At 45.4% G+C, this 12570-nt stretch overlaps 1 protein-coding gene across 8 annotated transcripts in view; it reads left to right on the top strand.

Annotated features, from left to right (window-relative positions):
- Positions 1 to 11870, top strand: part of SCUBE2 (signal peptide, CUB domain and EGF like domain containing 2) — a 70379-nt gene extending 58509 nt beyond the window's left edge. For 3 of the 8 annotated variants that reach the window (XM_036862217.1, XM_036862219.1, XM_036862215.1), the window contains 4 exons: positions 1522 to 1719; positions 3144 to 3296; positions 7166 to 7245; positions 7912 to 11870. In XM_036862217.1, coding sequence (XP_036718112.1) covers positions 1522 to 1719; positions 3144 to 3296; positions 7166 to 7245; positions 7912 to 8064 — 584 coding nt within the window. In that variant the 3' untranslated portion in view covers positions 8065 to 11870. The remainder of the gene's footprint in view (positions 1 to 1521; positions 1720 to 3143; positions 3297 to 7165; positions 7246 to 7911) is intronic. The other 5 variants (XM_036862218.1, XM_036862216.1, XM_036862220.1 and 2 more) reach the window with 3 other exon arrangements.
- Positions 11871 to 12570: the final 700 nt, after the last annotated feature.

The raw sequence follows: 12570 nt of genomic DNA, 5'->3' as shown, positions 1-12570 counted from the left end.
CTTTGTTTGTGACATCTTTGCCTGGTTTTGGTATCAGGGTGATGGTGGCCTCGTAGAATGAGTTTGGGAGTGTTCCTCCCTCTGCTATATTTTGGCAGAGTTTGAGAAGGATAGGTGTTAGCTGTTCTCTAAATATTTGATAGAATTCACCTGTGAAGCCATCTGTTCCTCGGCTTTTGTTTGTTGGAAGATTTTTAATCACAGTCTCAATTTCAGTGCTTGTGATTGGTCTGTTTATATTTTCTATTTCTTCCTGGTTCAGTCTCAGAAGATTGTGCCTTTCTAAGAATCTGTCCATTTCTTTCAGATTGTCCATTTTATTGGCATAGAGTTGCTTGTAGTAATCTCTCATGATCCTTTGTATTTCTACAGTGTCAGTTGTAACTTCCCATTCTGTGGGTTGTCTTTTCATTTTGTTTGGTGTCTTCTTGAATACCTGCCTTAACAAGAAGCTTACTGCCGCTCATAATATCCTAGTCTGTTGGTAGATTAAACTTGGGGAGTTCACAGTGTAAGAAGATTCTTTTCCCCATCAAGATGAAATCTGTTTCCTTGCCTTCCCACCCCTGGTCCTTGGTTGGTCCTTAGGAGCTGCATGGCACAGTTCCTCAGGTAGCCGGTCAGGCTCGGAGGCAGTTTTCTTGACTCCATGACTCTCTCCTCTCCCTCTTCTCTTCCAGGAACAAAAGGCTGTTTTTTGTTTTTTGGGGTTTTTTTTTCCTACTGGGAATAATAAATCCCAGTTACAGCTAGAGAGGCCAAAGATAATCCTTCAACATCTTCTCTTGAACAGGTTCACCTGACAGTTTTAAACATTAAGCTCCTTTAGGGCAAGAATATTTGTTGGATGAGTGGAGATTCAGTGAGTGAAGTGTGGCTGAGGTGGGGTGGGGTGTGTGTGTGTGTGTGTGTGTGTATACGCACAAGTGTGTACGCTCCTTGCCGTTGGTGCCAGAGGTGAGTATCCAGCATGACCTATACTGACTGATAGCTGAATGGAATTCTCTTCCCCACTTAAAAATAAAACATGGTCTTGACCAGAGAGAAAAGTGAAAGAGTATGGCTGTCATGTCTTCATCAAAGATCTCTAGGAAAGGCTCAAATATCCTTTGCTGAGCAGTAAGCTCTATTCTCCCTATTTTGACAGACCTACAAGTTCTGTGCCATGCGTTCTCCTGGCACTTGGACTTTGTAAACAAAACAGTAAAAACTAAAGTTATCCTTTTGTTTCACAAACACCTGTCCCTGACCTTGAATGCCTTCAAGTTAATGAGAAAATGATGCCCTGGGAACCCAGAGGTGTGGGCTCTGTGTGGGAAGTTAATGTAGTTGGGCTCCCAGTGGGGGCTGTGGGCACTACAGGGCAGACTCATTCCTGCGATGGTGTCATTTCCAGGGGCAATAGGGTTCTCCTCAGCTGAGCGGGGGCTGGCCATGCCATCATCGTTATTATTATTTTTTGGCCATCACATTATGATGGCTGTGTTGTGCCTTTGTAACTCATGGCATTTTCTCTTCCAGACAGAAGATGTGGAGGGGAGCTAGGTGATTTCACTGGATACATCGAATCCCCAAACTACCCAGGCAATTACCCTGCCAACACAGAATGTACCTGGACCATCAACCCACCCCCCAAGCGCCGCATCTTGATTGTGGTCCCTGAGATCTTCCTGCCCATAGAGGATGACTGTGGAGACTACCTGGTGATGCGGAAAACTGGTGCGTCTCACCTGTCTGCTCCCCTCCCCTTCTGAGGCCAGCTGGAAAGCCTGATGGCACGCTGCCTGGCTTTATAATTTAAAACATTTTTTATTGAAGTATAGTTGATTTACAATATCATGTAAGTTTCAGGTGTACAGCACAGAGATTCAGTCATATATATGTGTGTGTGTGTGTATATATATATATATGTATATATATTCTTTTTCAGATTTTTTTCCCTTATAGCTTATTACATAATATTGAGTATAGTTCCCTGTTCTATACAGTAGGTCCTTGTTGGTTGTGCCTGGCTTTAAATGGGAGAAGCCGGCCGAGAATGCCACCTCGTATTAGAACAGAGATGGGACATGAGTTTCTAGAGTTTGCCAAGAAAACAAAATTTAGACAAAAATCACAGGTTGAGGCCTCCTATTGAACCCTAGAGGAAGCGATCCTGCAGGTCAGTCTTCCCTTTGTGCTCACTGGGAACCCTCTTCCATAAGGACACAGAGTGTCAGTGAAGCTCATGCAGGGCTGACTTCAGGACCCCAGACACTTGCCTCACCCTGGGAAGCAACTCATGGCTTAGGGATTGACCAAGACCAAGGGCATGGTCCAGCCAGGAGGGACCCGCCTCCCATCCTGATGCATGACCCAGTGTCCATAAAAAGATACTGTCATCAACGCAGCTTAGAGACAGTGTCATGAGGGGGCTCTGCCTGGATCTGAATCCCAGCTCCACCTCTTATTAGTTCTGTGATCTTGGGAACACATTCGGGAACTTTCTTTGCCTCAGAGTGCTCATCTGTTAAAATGGGGATAATAATAGTTGCTACCTCATAGGGTTATCATGAGGAATAAATGCATTTTTATTTGTAAAGCACTTAGAATAATAATGACACATGGGGCTACTACATAAGTATTTGCCATTCTTATTAGTGGTTACAATGTCTGAAGTCAGGTGTGGGTTTGAATCCTGATTTTTCCACATACTGGCTGTGTGACCCTGGGCAAGTAATTAATTTCTCCGTAAGTGAGATAACCACTGCACCAACTTCCTCTGGTTTTGGGGGGTGGGGGTTAAGTGAGATAAAGTCCATAAAGTGCAGAGCACACCGCCTGGTCTAAGGAACCATGCAGTGAATGGCGGAGATTATTACCAGGTTACAGCAGGTTGGCCCTGCAATGTGAGGGCCCTGACCTCAGCTCCTGCAGTGAGTGCTGCAGCCTGGGCTGCTGCTGCTTGCCAGCCATGGGCCTTGCAGTTAGCCTTCCCTGGGGCCCACATTCACAACTGTGGCCCTTACGAGGACTCAGCTGGTCCTGAAGAGCCCTTGTACATAACTTGTTTTGTGGTGTGAGTATTTGAAAAGATGAGTGTTCATTGTCTGCAGGCTCAGTGATGAGTCTTGAACCCTATCCCCTCCAACTTCCCTTGGCAGCTTCGTCCAATTCTGTGACAACGTATGAAACCTGCCAGACCTACGAACGCCCCATCGCCTTCACCTCCAGATCCAAGAAGCTGTGGATTCAGTTTAAGTCCAATGAAGGGAACAGCGCCAGAGGGTTCCAGGTCCCGTATGTGACATACGATGGTAAGCACTGTGAAGCTCAGGCTGCAGCACGCGTAAGAAGGTTCTCTGCTTTGAACAGAATCAACTCCTGGGCCAGCTGGTAGACTGCTGACAAGCACGCATGCTCAGAAAGGCAGGCAGGATACGGAGAAAGGACATTGCTGACTCACAGGTGCCAAGTTTTAAACAGGCATTTGGGGACACTGACTGCAAGGATGAAGAGATGTTTAGAAAGTAAATAAAAGTGAGCATAGCTTTGTGGGTCAGAACATGGGCGATGGAGTCAGCCAGGTTGGGTTTAATCTCTTCTGCAACTTTGTGGATGTTACTTACCATCTCTAGGCTTCATTTTCTCAGTGTGTAAATAAGGATAATCGTTAGACTTAATGTGAGAGTTCAATAGGATAATCCGTAAAGGACTTGGTGCAGTGCCTGGCACATAGGAAATACTCGATAAATATTAACTTACTACAACTGCAGCTTTTTTTATACAGAATCCTAGGGAATGAGGAAAAAGACCTGAGTTCTGGTCTTGTCTCTGCCACTAACTTGCTGTGTAACTTTGGGCAAGTTAGATGACTTCTCTGGTTTCATTTTCTTCTTGTTAAACGAAGGGGTGGCCTGTGTGAGCCCTGGGGCCCTACCAAGCTCTGAGACTTGGGTGACAAACATTTACTAGGAACACAAAATGAACTGGACCTTGTCCTGGAGGACCTCATAACCTAGCGGGGAAAGAGTTATCTGTTCATCATGAACTTATTCATTCATCCATGCCACAAATATTTAATGAGCATCTAGTATGCCAGGTATTGGGTGAGGTGCTGGAGACAACACGGTTAGTGACAGAGATACAAAAAAGAATATGGTGTCATAGATGCTACAACGGGGCAGGTACAAGGCTCTGTGTGAGACAGAAAAAGGGGCAGCCATTCATTTTGCATGGGTTTTTGGAAAGAATAGAGCAAAGTCTCAAGAGATTTGGGTCTTGAAAGAATATGTAAGTTTTCTTATAAATGGGAGGAAGAACATTCAGGAAAAGGAAATGACATAGGCCAAAGAATGGAGTACCTGGCGTGTTGGGGACTAATGATTTGGCCAGTTGGTAGAGTGCATGGGGCTCAGCAGTGAGAGATGAGATTACAAGCAGGTGGGGTTAGGCTATGAAGAGTCTCGAATGCCAAGCTCAGAAGGGTGGACCTAATCTTATAGGGAGCCACTGAAGGTTTTTAGACAGACAGGTGTGAAAAGTAGGTGTTTTGGAAAGACGATATTCTATGGAGTTCCTAAAAACACCTCACATAGTTTATTTCTAACATGTGACAAACTCTAGAATCATCATCCTGGTGCCTGAAACCATGTCAAACACTAAGACAAGGGCCCTTAGTATCAGACTCCTAGGTGGACACACATGGCTCCCAGGTGGCTCTGCTGGGATTCAGAGCATCTTATCTCCCCAAAGGCAGCCAGCCAACAACCTCCCCCATCTAGGATCAGGAAGGAGCCAAAAAGCCACAGAGACTCCAGAACAAATGTCACCAAAGCTCACACATTTTAGTCAGGCTGTTCGCAACTCTGTGACACATGAAAACGTCTTGATTTTTTTCTTTAATTCAAATAAAGGGTTGTAGCTTGAACCAGGGGAAATGACATATAACCCTGGTTAAGCCCACAAGAGTGTGTCTGAAATGTATGGACACCAAGGAGAGAAGAGAGGGTGTGGGTGGGATGAATTGGGAGATTGGGATTGACATATATACACTAATATGTATAACATAGATAACTAATGAGAACCTGCTGTATAGCACAGGAAACTCCACTTCGCTGTACAGTAGAAACTAACACAACCCCAATTAAAAAAAAAAAAAAAGAGTGTCACAGCAGAAAATAATTGAAAACTGCTGTTTTGGCTGTGCAGAAGCCTTTCAGGTCTTCCCCAGAGCCTATTTAATTTTTTCTTTCAACCTATATTTCAGACAGTTTTGATATCTGGTTCCAAGCCCAGAAGAATAGCAGTCACATTGAGAAGGGGCAGCTGAGGCTGCTACAGACTAGCCCACTGGCCTGGAGAGCAGGGAGCACTGTGGCTGCGGCCAACACGTGCTGAGCTTATGAGGACCAGGCATATGCCAAGTGCCCTTGACACGGCACTTTCCTCACAGCCACCCATACAGTGGACGTGACTCTCCTAGGAGATTTTACAGATGAGGCCACTCTGGCTTAGAGATTTAAGTAACTGCCTGAGAGCACAGCAGGACAAAGTTGCAGGGGTCTTTGGGACTCCTGAGTTCTTACCTACAACACTGGAGTGCTTTTCTCATGACAGATGGAGCAAGTGAGGAGACACAGTAGTTCTTTTTTTATATAAATTTATTTATTTATTTAGTTTTGGCTACACTGGGTCTTCGTTGCTGCATGCGGGCTTTTCTCTAGTTGCAGTGAGCCGGGGCTACTCTTCGTTGTGGTGTGCAGGCTTCTCATTGCGGTGGCTTCTCTTGTTGTGGAGCACGGGCTCTAGGCACATGGGCTTCAGTAGTTGTGGCACAGGCTCAGTAGTTGTGGCTCGCGGGCTCTAGAGTGCAGCCTCAATAGTTGCGGCGCATGGGCTTAGTTGCTCCGCAGCATGTGGGATCTTCCCGGACCAGGGCTTGAACTCATGTCTCCTGCATTGGCAGGCGGATTCTTAACCACTGTGCCCGACACTGGGGAGCCCGACACTGTAGTTCTTAAAAGCGGAGGAAAGATTTTTTAAAAAGACGGTGGTTTGTAAGCATTTGGGATAGTGGCAAACAGCTCTCTAGAACAGTGACAGGCATTCCTAATGGTGAACTCCTCATCAAAAGGAGCTAATTCTCTGAGGTAGAGACTCTGCAGCAGAGGAATTCAAGATTTAAAAAAAAAAATGGTACCCTTATTCATATTTTATAGATTTTGTATTCACGAAAATGAAAGGATAAGAAGAAAGAAACCACATGAATAGAGGACCAGCGATATTGTACATGTATTAAATTAGTAATTATGAGTATTATCCTATGAATTTCCATTTCCCATCACTTGACCAGGAGAAACTTTTCCTCCCACACAGTTCCAGTGATGTTCTTATGATTTGTTTGGATTTGTTGCACATGATATGCATACAAAGAGGCATTCTTTTCTGCCTGGAATTTAAAAACGATTGTTTTGCATATGCTTGATTTGAATTATGACTGTAGGAAATAGGCTAGACTTTGAAATGCTACTGATGCCTCAAGGAAGATGAGGGCTAAGAGTTGAGCAGCATGAAGGTCACTGGTGACCCCGACAAGCAGTTTTGGAGGAGTGGTGGGGGCCAGAGTTGACTGGAATGGGTGTGAGAGAGAAGGAAAGGAATCGAATTGGAGATAGTGAGTGCTGACAATTCTTTCAAGGAGTTTTGCTACAAAGGGGAGCAGAGACGTGGGATGGAAGCTGGAGGGAGAAATGAGATCTAGAGAGGGTTTTTTTAAAAAAAAATTGGAGACACAACAGCATGTTTGCATGCTGATGTGAAAGACCAGCAGAGAGAAAATTTCATCACGTAGGAAAGGAAGGGCAGAACTAGTGGAACAATGTCCTTGATTTGGTGAGAGAAGATGGAGCTGGTAAGCAAAGTGGAGGGATGGGTCTTGGCTGGATGTACAGAGGTTCATCTGAGGGAGGAAGAGGAGAGATGGGTGCAGACGCTGGTGGGTGAGAGGAGGTGGTGGATGAGTCCATGGAAGTCCTCTCTGATTGCCTGCTTAGTATCAGAGGGGTCATTGTTCTGCTGGCAGCTACAGAAGGGGCATTTCTCAGAACCTTATTTGAAAAATGAAAGAGTCAGCTTGGAAAGAACTAAACCATACAAATGCAAAATATGTCCTTTATTCAAACAGAGGACTACCAGGAACTCATTGAAGACATAGTTCGAGATGGCAGGCTCTACGCATCAGAGAACCATCAGGAAATACTTAAGGTGAGTATGTACCCGAGGGGGCCACGGCAGTCACCCACAGGGCTCGCCAAGCACCACCAAGGAAGGGTTTCCTCTTGCTACCTTTCAGACACTGAGCCTGCTCTGGGCTGAGGTCAGTTTTATATCTTCACCAGACTTAGTTTTTTTAAAAAAAAACTCAAGGAGCCATTTGTAGTGTTGTCAAATAAAGTTGTATTTTTTAATTTGGAAATGTGTGGAGGAGCAGTGGGAAACTTGTTTATCAGAAATCCAAGCCAGCGGCAACTCATGTTTCCATGTTCATTCTCCAAATAGTTGAAGATTCTTGGCTCCTTGCTCATCCTTCAAGCCTGAAGTCCACCAAATTTTAGATACTTATAAGTATAAATAAACACTTGCCATATCACTAACGCAATAAATATTCCCCAAATTCCAAAGTTATCACGTGGTTTAGAAAAACAATTTTTTACATATTAAATTTTTAAAATAAAAGTAATATGTGCTCTTTATAGATATTTAGGAAACAAAAATTGGGGGAAAAAAGATAAAAATCAGAGGAAACAATTTTCACAAAGTGTTTTTCAGCTGATCAACCTACCGCCTAACAGTGGGACATTATAGTTCCATTGGCAAAATGTCATAATGTTAAAATATTTTGGCCCAGTAACAAAATTCTGTTCTTTTCAGGATAAGAAACTGATCAAGGCTCTGTTTGACGTTCTGGCCCACCCCCAGAACTATTTCAAGTACACGGCCCAGGAGTCCCGGGAAATGTTTCCAAGATCCTTCATCCGATTGCTCCGTTCCAAAGTGTCCAGGTTTCTGAGGCCTTACAAATGAGCCTGCCCACGTGCCACTCAGCACAGCACTGGGCTGTGGGCTGGTGGAACACAGCGATCTGCTTCTGCAGCCAGCATAGCCGGATAACGCTGCCTCTAGTAGCAGTGGCTGGTTAGAGTTCAATTTTTCTAGATAATACAGATATTTTGGTAAATTGAACTTGGTTTTTCTTTCCCAGCATTGTGCATGTGGACTGAGAATGGCTTTGAGTCTTACTCGCTTCTCATTGCTGTGGGCACATGTCTTGGATATGTCAAGGGCTGGCCGAGCTGGACTTCAGTCAGCTCAGGTGAGACTCACGTGTCCTTCTTGGTCCTCAGTCCTCCTTGAGGGGGCTGCCTTGTCTGAGACTTCAGCTTCTTCCAGCATAGCCCTCCCTAAGAGAGCCCTCTGCATTCAGGTGTCGGCTCCGACCAGGCAGAGCAGGAAAGGGGGGAGGAAGGGAGGGAGAGTCCTCCAGGCGTCATCTACCCACCCGGGACCTGGGAGGACTCGGTGACTCCACCGCCTTCTCCAGCCTGTGTGACCTAAGTTTGATCCCAGAAGCTTGAGTCCTAAGCAGTGATCACTAAAAATTACTTACAGCAGAAAGAATTAGAAATATAAAGGTAGAAACTAAGCACTTCCACAGACATCATAATGTAGACCTATCGAGGGCCTTCCCTGTTGCCAGTTTCCACCTCAGAGCAAATGCACAGTGCTTGTCTTACACCTTCAGCTGTGCCTTCAGGGCACCACTCTTCTGGGTGCTGCGGTAGAGCCTGGAGACTTCAGACAGGATGTGATCTCCTCGATGGATGAGAATCCATCCATCATGAAAAGGAGATTTCACACACCCCGAGTCAATACCGCCAAGGGTTCTCCTTCCTCCGTGGGCTTCCCAGCACAGGGCATGCGAGGTCCAGGTGCGACGTGGTACAGACCAGCCTGTCATGTCGCCAAGCTCAGAGCCTGACTGGGGTCCAAGGGCACGGGCTGCACGGCTCAGGGTGGTCTCAGGCCCTTAATGGTCACCCACTGCCGGAAGCACACAAATCCCGGCCTCTCAGTACCGCAGAATCATCTCACTTTCTCTCGGCACAGTGGGACCTCACAGTCACTTTCTCCCACAGGAATTTGATTTTTCAATGTTATTGAATTTTTAAAAATTGAAATCCACAGGCAAAGATCTCATTACAGTGAATAAAAAAGACTTCTATCAAACAAGCTGCCATTTCCCTAATGAATGGCCTGACTACACACAACCATAGTGTTTTATTTCAGTAGCAAACTAACTCTGCACACAATCAATTCTCTACACCAAAGTACCAAAAAAAAAAAAAAAAGATTAACAAATAGTTTTGAAGAAAACAAAGATTATTTCATTTATTGCTGAATTCCCTTTTCACCTCAGTGTTTTGTTTTTTAACCTATTAATAACATTGAGTTTTTAAAAGCCCTAATCAAACTTTAAAAAAATTATTCGGATGGTCCTAAATACCCATTTCTAAGTCTCTCTTCAAAAATTTGAGCATCTTCGTTTTAAAAAATAATCATTAATACAAGTACTTGGAATTGGTGATGCCGGAACTTGGCCTACATTTCTGAGTCTGACCCTAAGATGAAAATTCAAATGTAATATAACGTGAGTTAATGACCTGACCGATGGCAGCAGAACTGCGCCACCCCGTCCAAGCATGTTAGTAACTTTGTCCTTAGGACTGTCTGATTCTGTATTGCTGGTTTCACAAGAAGGCTAGGGATGGCAGTACACCGGGGGTTGGAAGGAGGCTGCATAAACCTGGTCTCTGTGAAGCATCCTCCAGGAGCTGGGCCATGCATGAGCCACTGAGGCCCTCCTGAAGCTTCCTCTCTATACCCATCAACCACTCTGAGAGACTCTGTGGTCCCGTTGGAAGACTGGGTGGCAGGGGCTACTGTTGCTACCTGTTAAATCAATAAAAATTATCAAACATCTGCTCTTTGCCAGGCACTGTTCTAGGTCCTAGAGATGCACAGTGACAGGACAGAGAAGGTCTTGTCATTTTAGAGGGAGGAGACAATGAACAAATCAACACGGAAAGTATCAGCTAATAGTAAGTGCTATGTTGAAAATTAAAATAGGTTAATATAACTGATGATGGTGTGGCTTCTTTAAGTTTGGGAAATGTGGAGGTTTCTCTAGGTAAACGGTATTTCAACTGAAAAATAAATGGCAAGAAGGAACCAGCCTTGGACAAATCAGGGGGAAGAACATTCCAGATAGAGGAAAGCCAGGTGCAAAGTCTGTCAGCCAGCAACAAGCATGTGTGTGGATCACAGACTAGTGAGAAGGCAAGTGGTATGAGATGAGGCCAGAGAACCGGACAGGGGCCAGAGCACACTGGGCTTTGGAATTCAGAATGAGGGGTGTGGGTTTAATTCTAAATGTGTCGTGAAGCTTTTGGAGGGGGTTTAAACAGAAAAGTGGGGTGATCTGATTTATGTTTTTAAAAGATAGCTCTGGTTACTGTATGAAGAATAGGTTTTAGAAAGCAGGAACGGAGGCAGAGAGCAGTTAACAAACTACTGCAACCAACCAAGCAGCCATCCAGTGAGAGATGAGGTTGTCTGGGTAAGGCGGGAGTAGTGGAGAGGAGAGAACAGAAGGATTCTGGACATGTTTTGGGAGAGAGTCACCAGAACTTGCTGATGATTGGGTGGAAGGGGAAGGGAAGGACAGCAACTGAAGGTGACCCCTAGTTGTCTGAATAACTGGTAGATGGAGAAGACTGCAGGGGGAGCAGGTTTGGGACATGTGACAATCTAAAAACCTGCCTACAAATTCTTTGATGCTCCTTCCATGCAAAGTTGGGGGCCTTTTGCCCCTCCCCTTGAACCTGGGATCTGTGACTGATTAACCAATCTTATATGGCAGAAGTAACATTTTACTAGTTCCTGGGCCCAGGACTTAAGATACTGGCAATTTCCACTTTGTCTTCTTGTGAAACTCACTGGGACTTCAGTCACCATGCCTTGAGGAAGCCACAGCAGCTTGTGAAGAGAAACCAAGCCCTCCCAACCCCCCCACAGCCCAGCTGACTCCCAGGTGACAGCTGGCAAAACTTGCCAGCTCACCTTAGAAATGGATTCTCCAGCTGATGCTTCACTGAGCAGTACCCGTTGAGCCGTACCAAAATGACAGACTTGTGAGCAAAATCAATGATTATTGTTGTTTTAGTCACTAGGCTTTGGGTGCTTTCTTATGCAATAATAAGACACTGGAAAAGAAGAGAAGATCAAGAGTTTAATTTTGGCCATTCTAAGTATGACATGTCTATTAGGTATCCAAATAAAGAGTTCAAATAGGCAACTGGTTCTATGAAGTCCCAGGAGCGCTCAGGGCTGGAATATTAATTTTAATGTCACAGAATAAAGAATGAGACAGGTTGAGGTCACCTGGGAAAAGTATGTAGATAAAAGACCAGTCAACTCTGAATTCTGGGGTTCCCTGTGTGGCCACAGGGACAGAACTTACAGGAGCTGTTGATGAAGTAAACAGGAAGAGGTCAGAGCTGAGCTTTGCCTTCCTTCCACGAGAACAAGTTTTGTGGTAGAACTCTGAGTGGGAGAGGAATCTGTACACGTCCTTCCCTCCAGCTGTGGATATTGTTCTTGAGCCATTTACTGAAGTGCTGCTTTTATGGCTTTAGCCACGTTTCCCTTGAGCTTCCAATGCTAATAAAAGAGTGCTTGCCTTTTCACACTAACAGATGATTATCTTCACTTTGGAAAATTGCTTCCTCTGAATCATTCTCTGAGCTGTTGAGTGTGTCATCTGTAGACACTCACTGGATTTAGGTTTGCAGGTGATTGTATAATTGTCATGTGGAAACTTGGGAAAGGCAGCAGCTGCACCACACAGAGCAAGGAATTGTGGATCTCTGCAGGAAGATGCACCAGGGCTGCTGCCTGCTGCCCACCACTGCAGACTGCTGCAGCCAGTGGGCCTGTGCACCGGGAAACCCCGGGCTCCCTCCTGTGCCCCTCGATCTCCTCCTCAACTCAGAAGACATGCCTGTTACTGGGGCTGTCAGTATCTCTGCTTCTTTTCACGCAGGAGGATGGGTCCCAGGAGCCTTACCCAAGTCTACATCACTCTTAGTATTTGGGAGGCACATGGATTAGGTGAGGCTGGAGTAAAGCAGTTCCTCACCAAGTCAAGGGAGCCTTGTTACCTGTGGCCTTCTTGCTAGGCAAGCCATCAGCTGCCTCCAAATCCAGGTCCTGGGCGTTGCCACTAGGAGCCCATCCACAGGAAATTAGAAGCCTTGTAGAGGCTTCCTCCCTGTGTCATCTTCTACTCCAGGGGCTTGTGAACCCAGCTCAGGGGTGTCCTGGATATTTGTGGTACCTGCTTCCTTCTCCCTTCAGGCAGTCCTGATCAGCCTACAGGAGACCAACAGCAGGGGCCTGATGGCCCAGCAAGGCTGCTCCTGTGATTGACAACTCTAAAGACATAACTACTCAGCAGGGATCACTTTCCAG

The sequence above is a fragment of the Balaenoptera musculus genome, chromosome 8 (genome assembly GCF_009873245.2).
Source record: "Balaenoptera musculus isolate JJ_BM4_2016_0621 chromosome 8, mBalMus1.pri.v3, whole genome shotgun sequence".
Lineage (NCBI taxonomy): Eukaryota > Metazoa > Chordata > Mammalia > Artiodactyla > Balaenopteridae > Balaenoptera > Balaenoptera musculus.
This window is presented reverse-complemented; position numbering and strand designations above follow the sequence as displayed.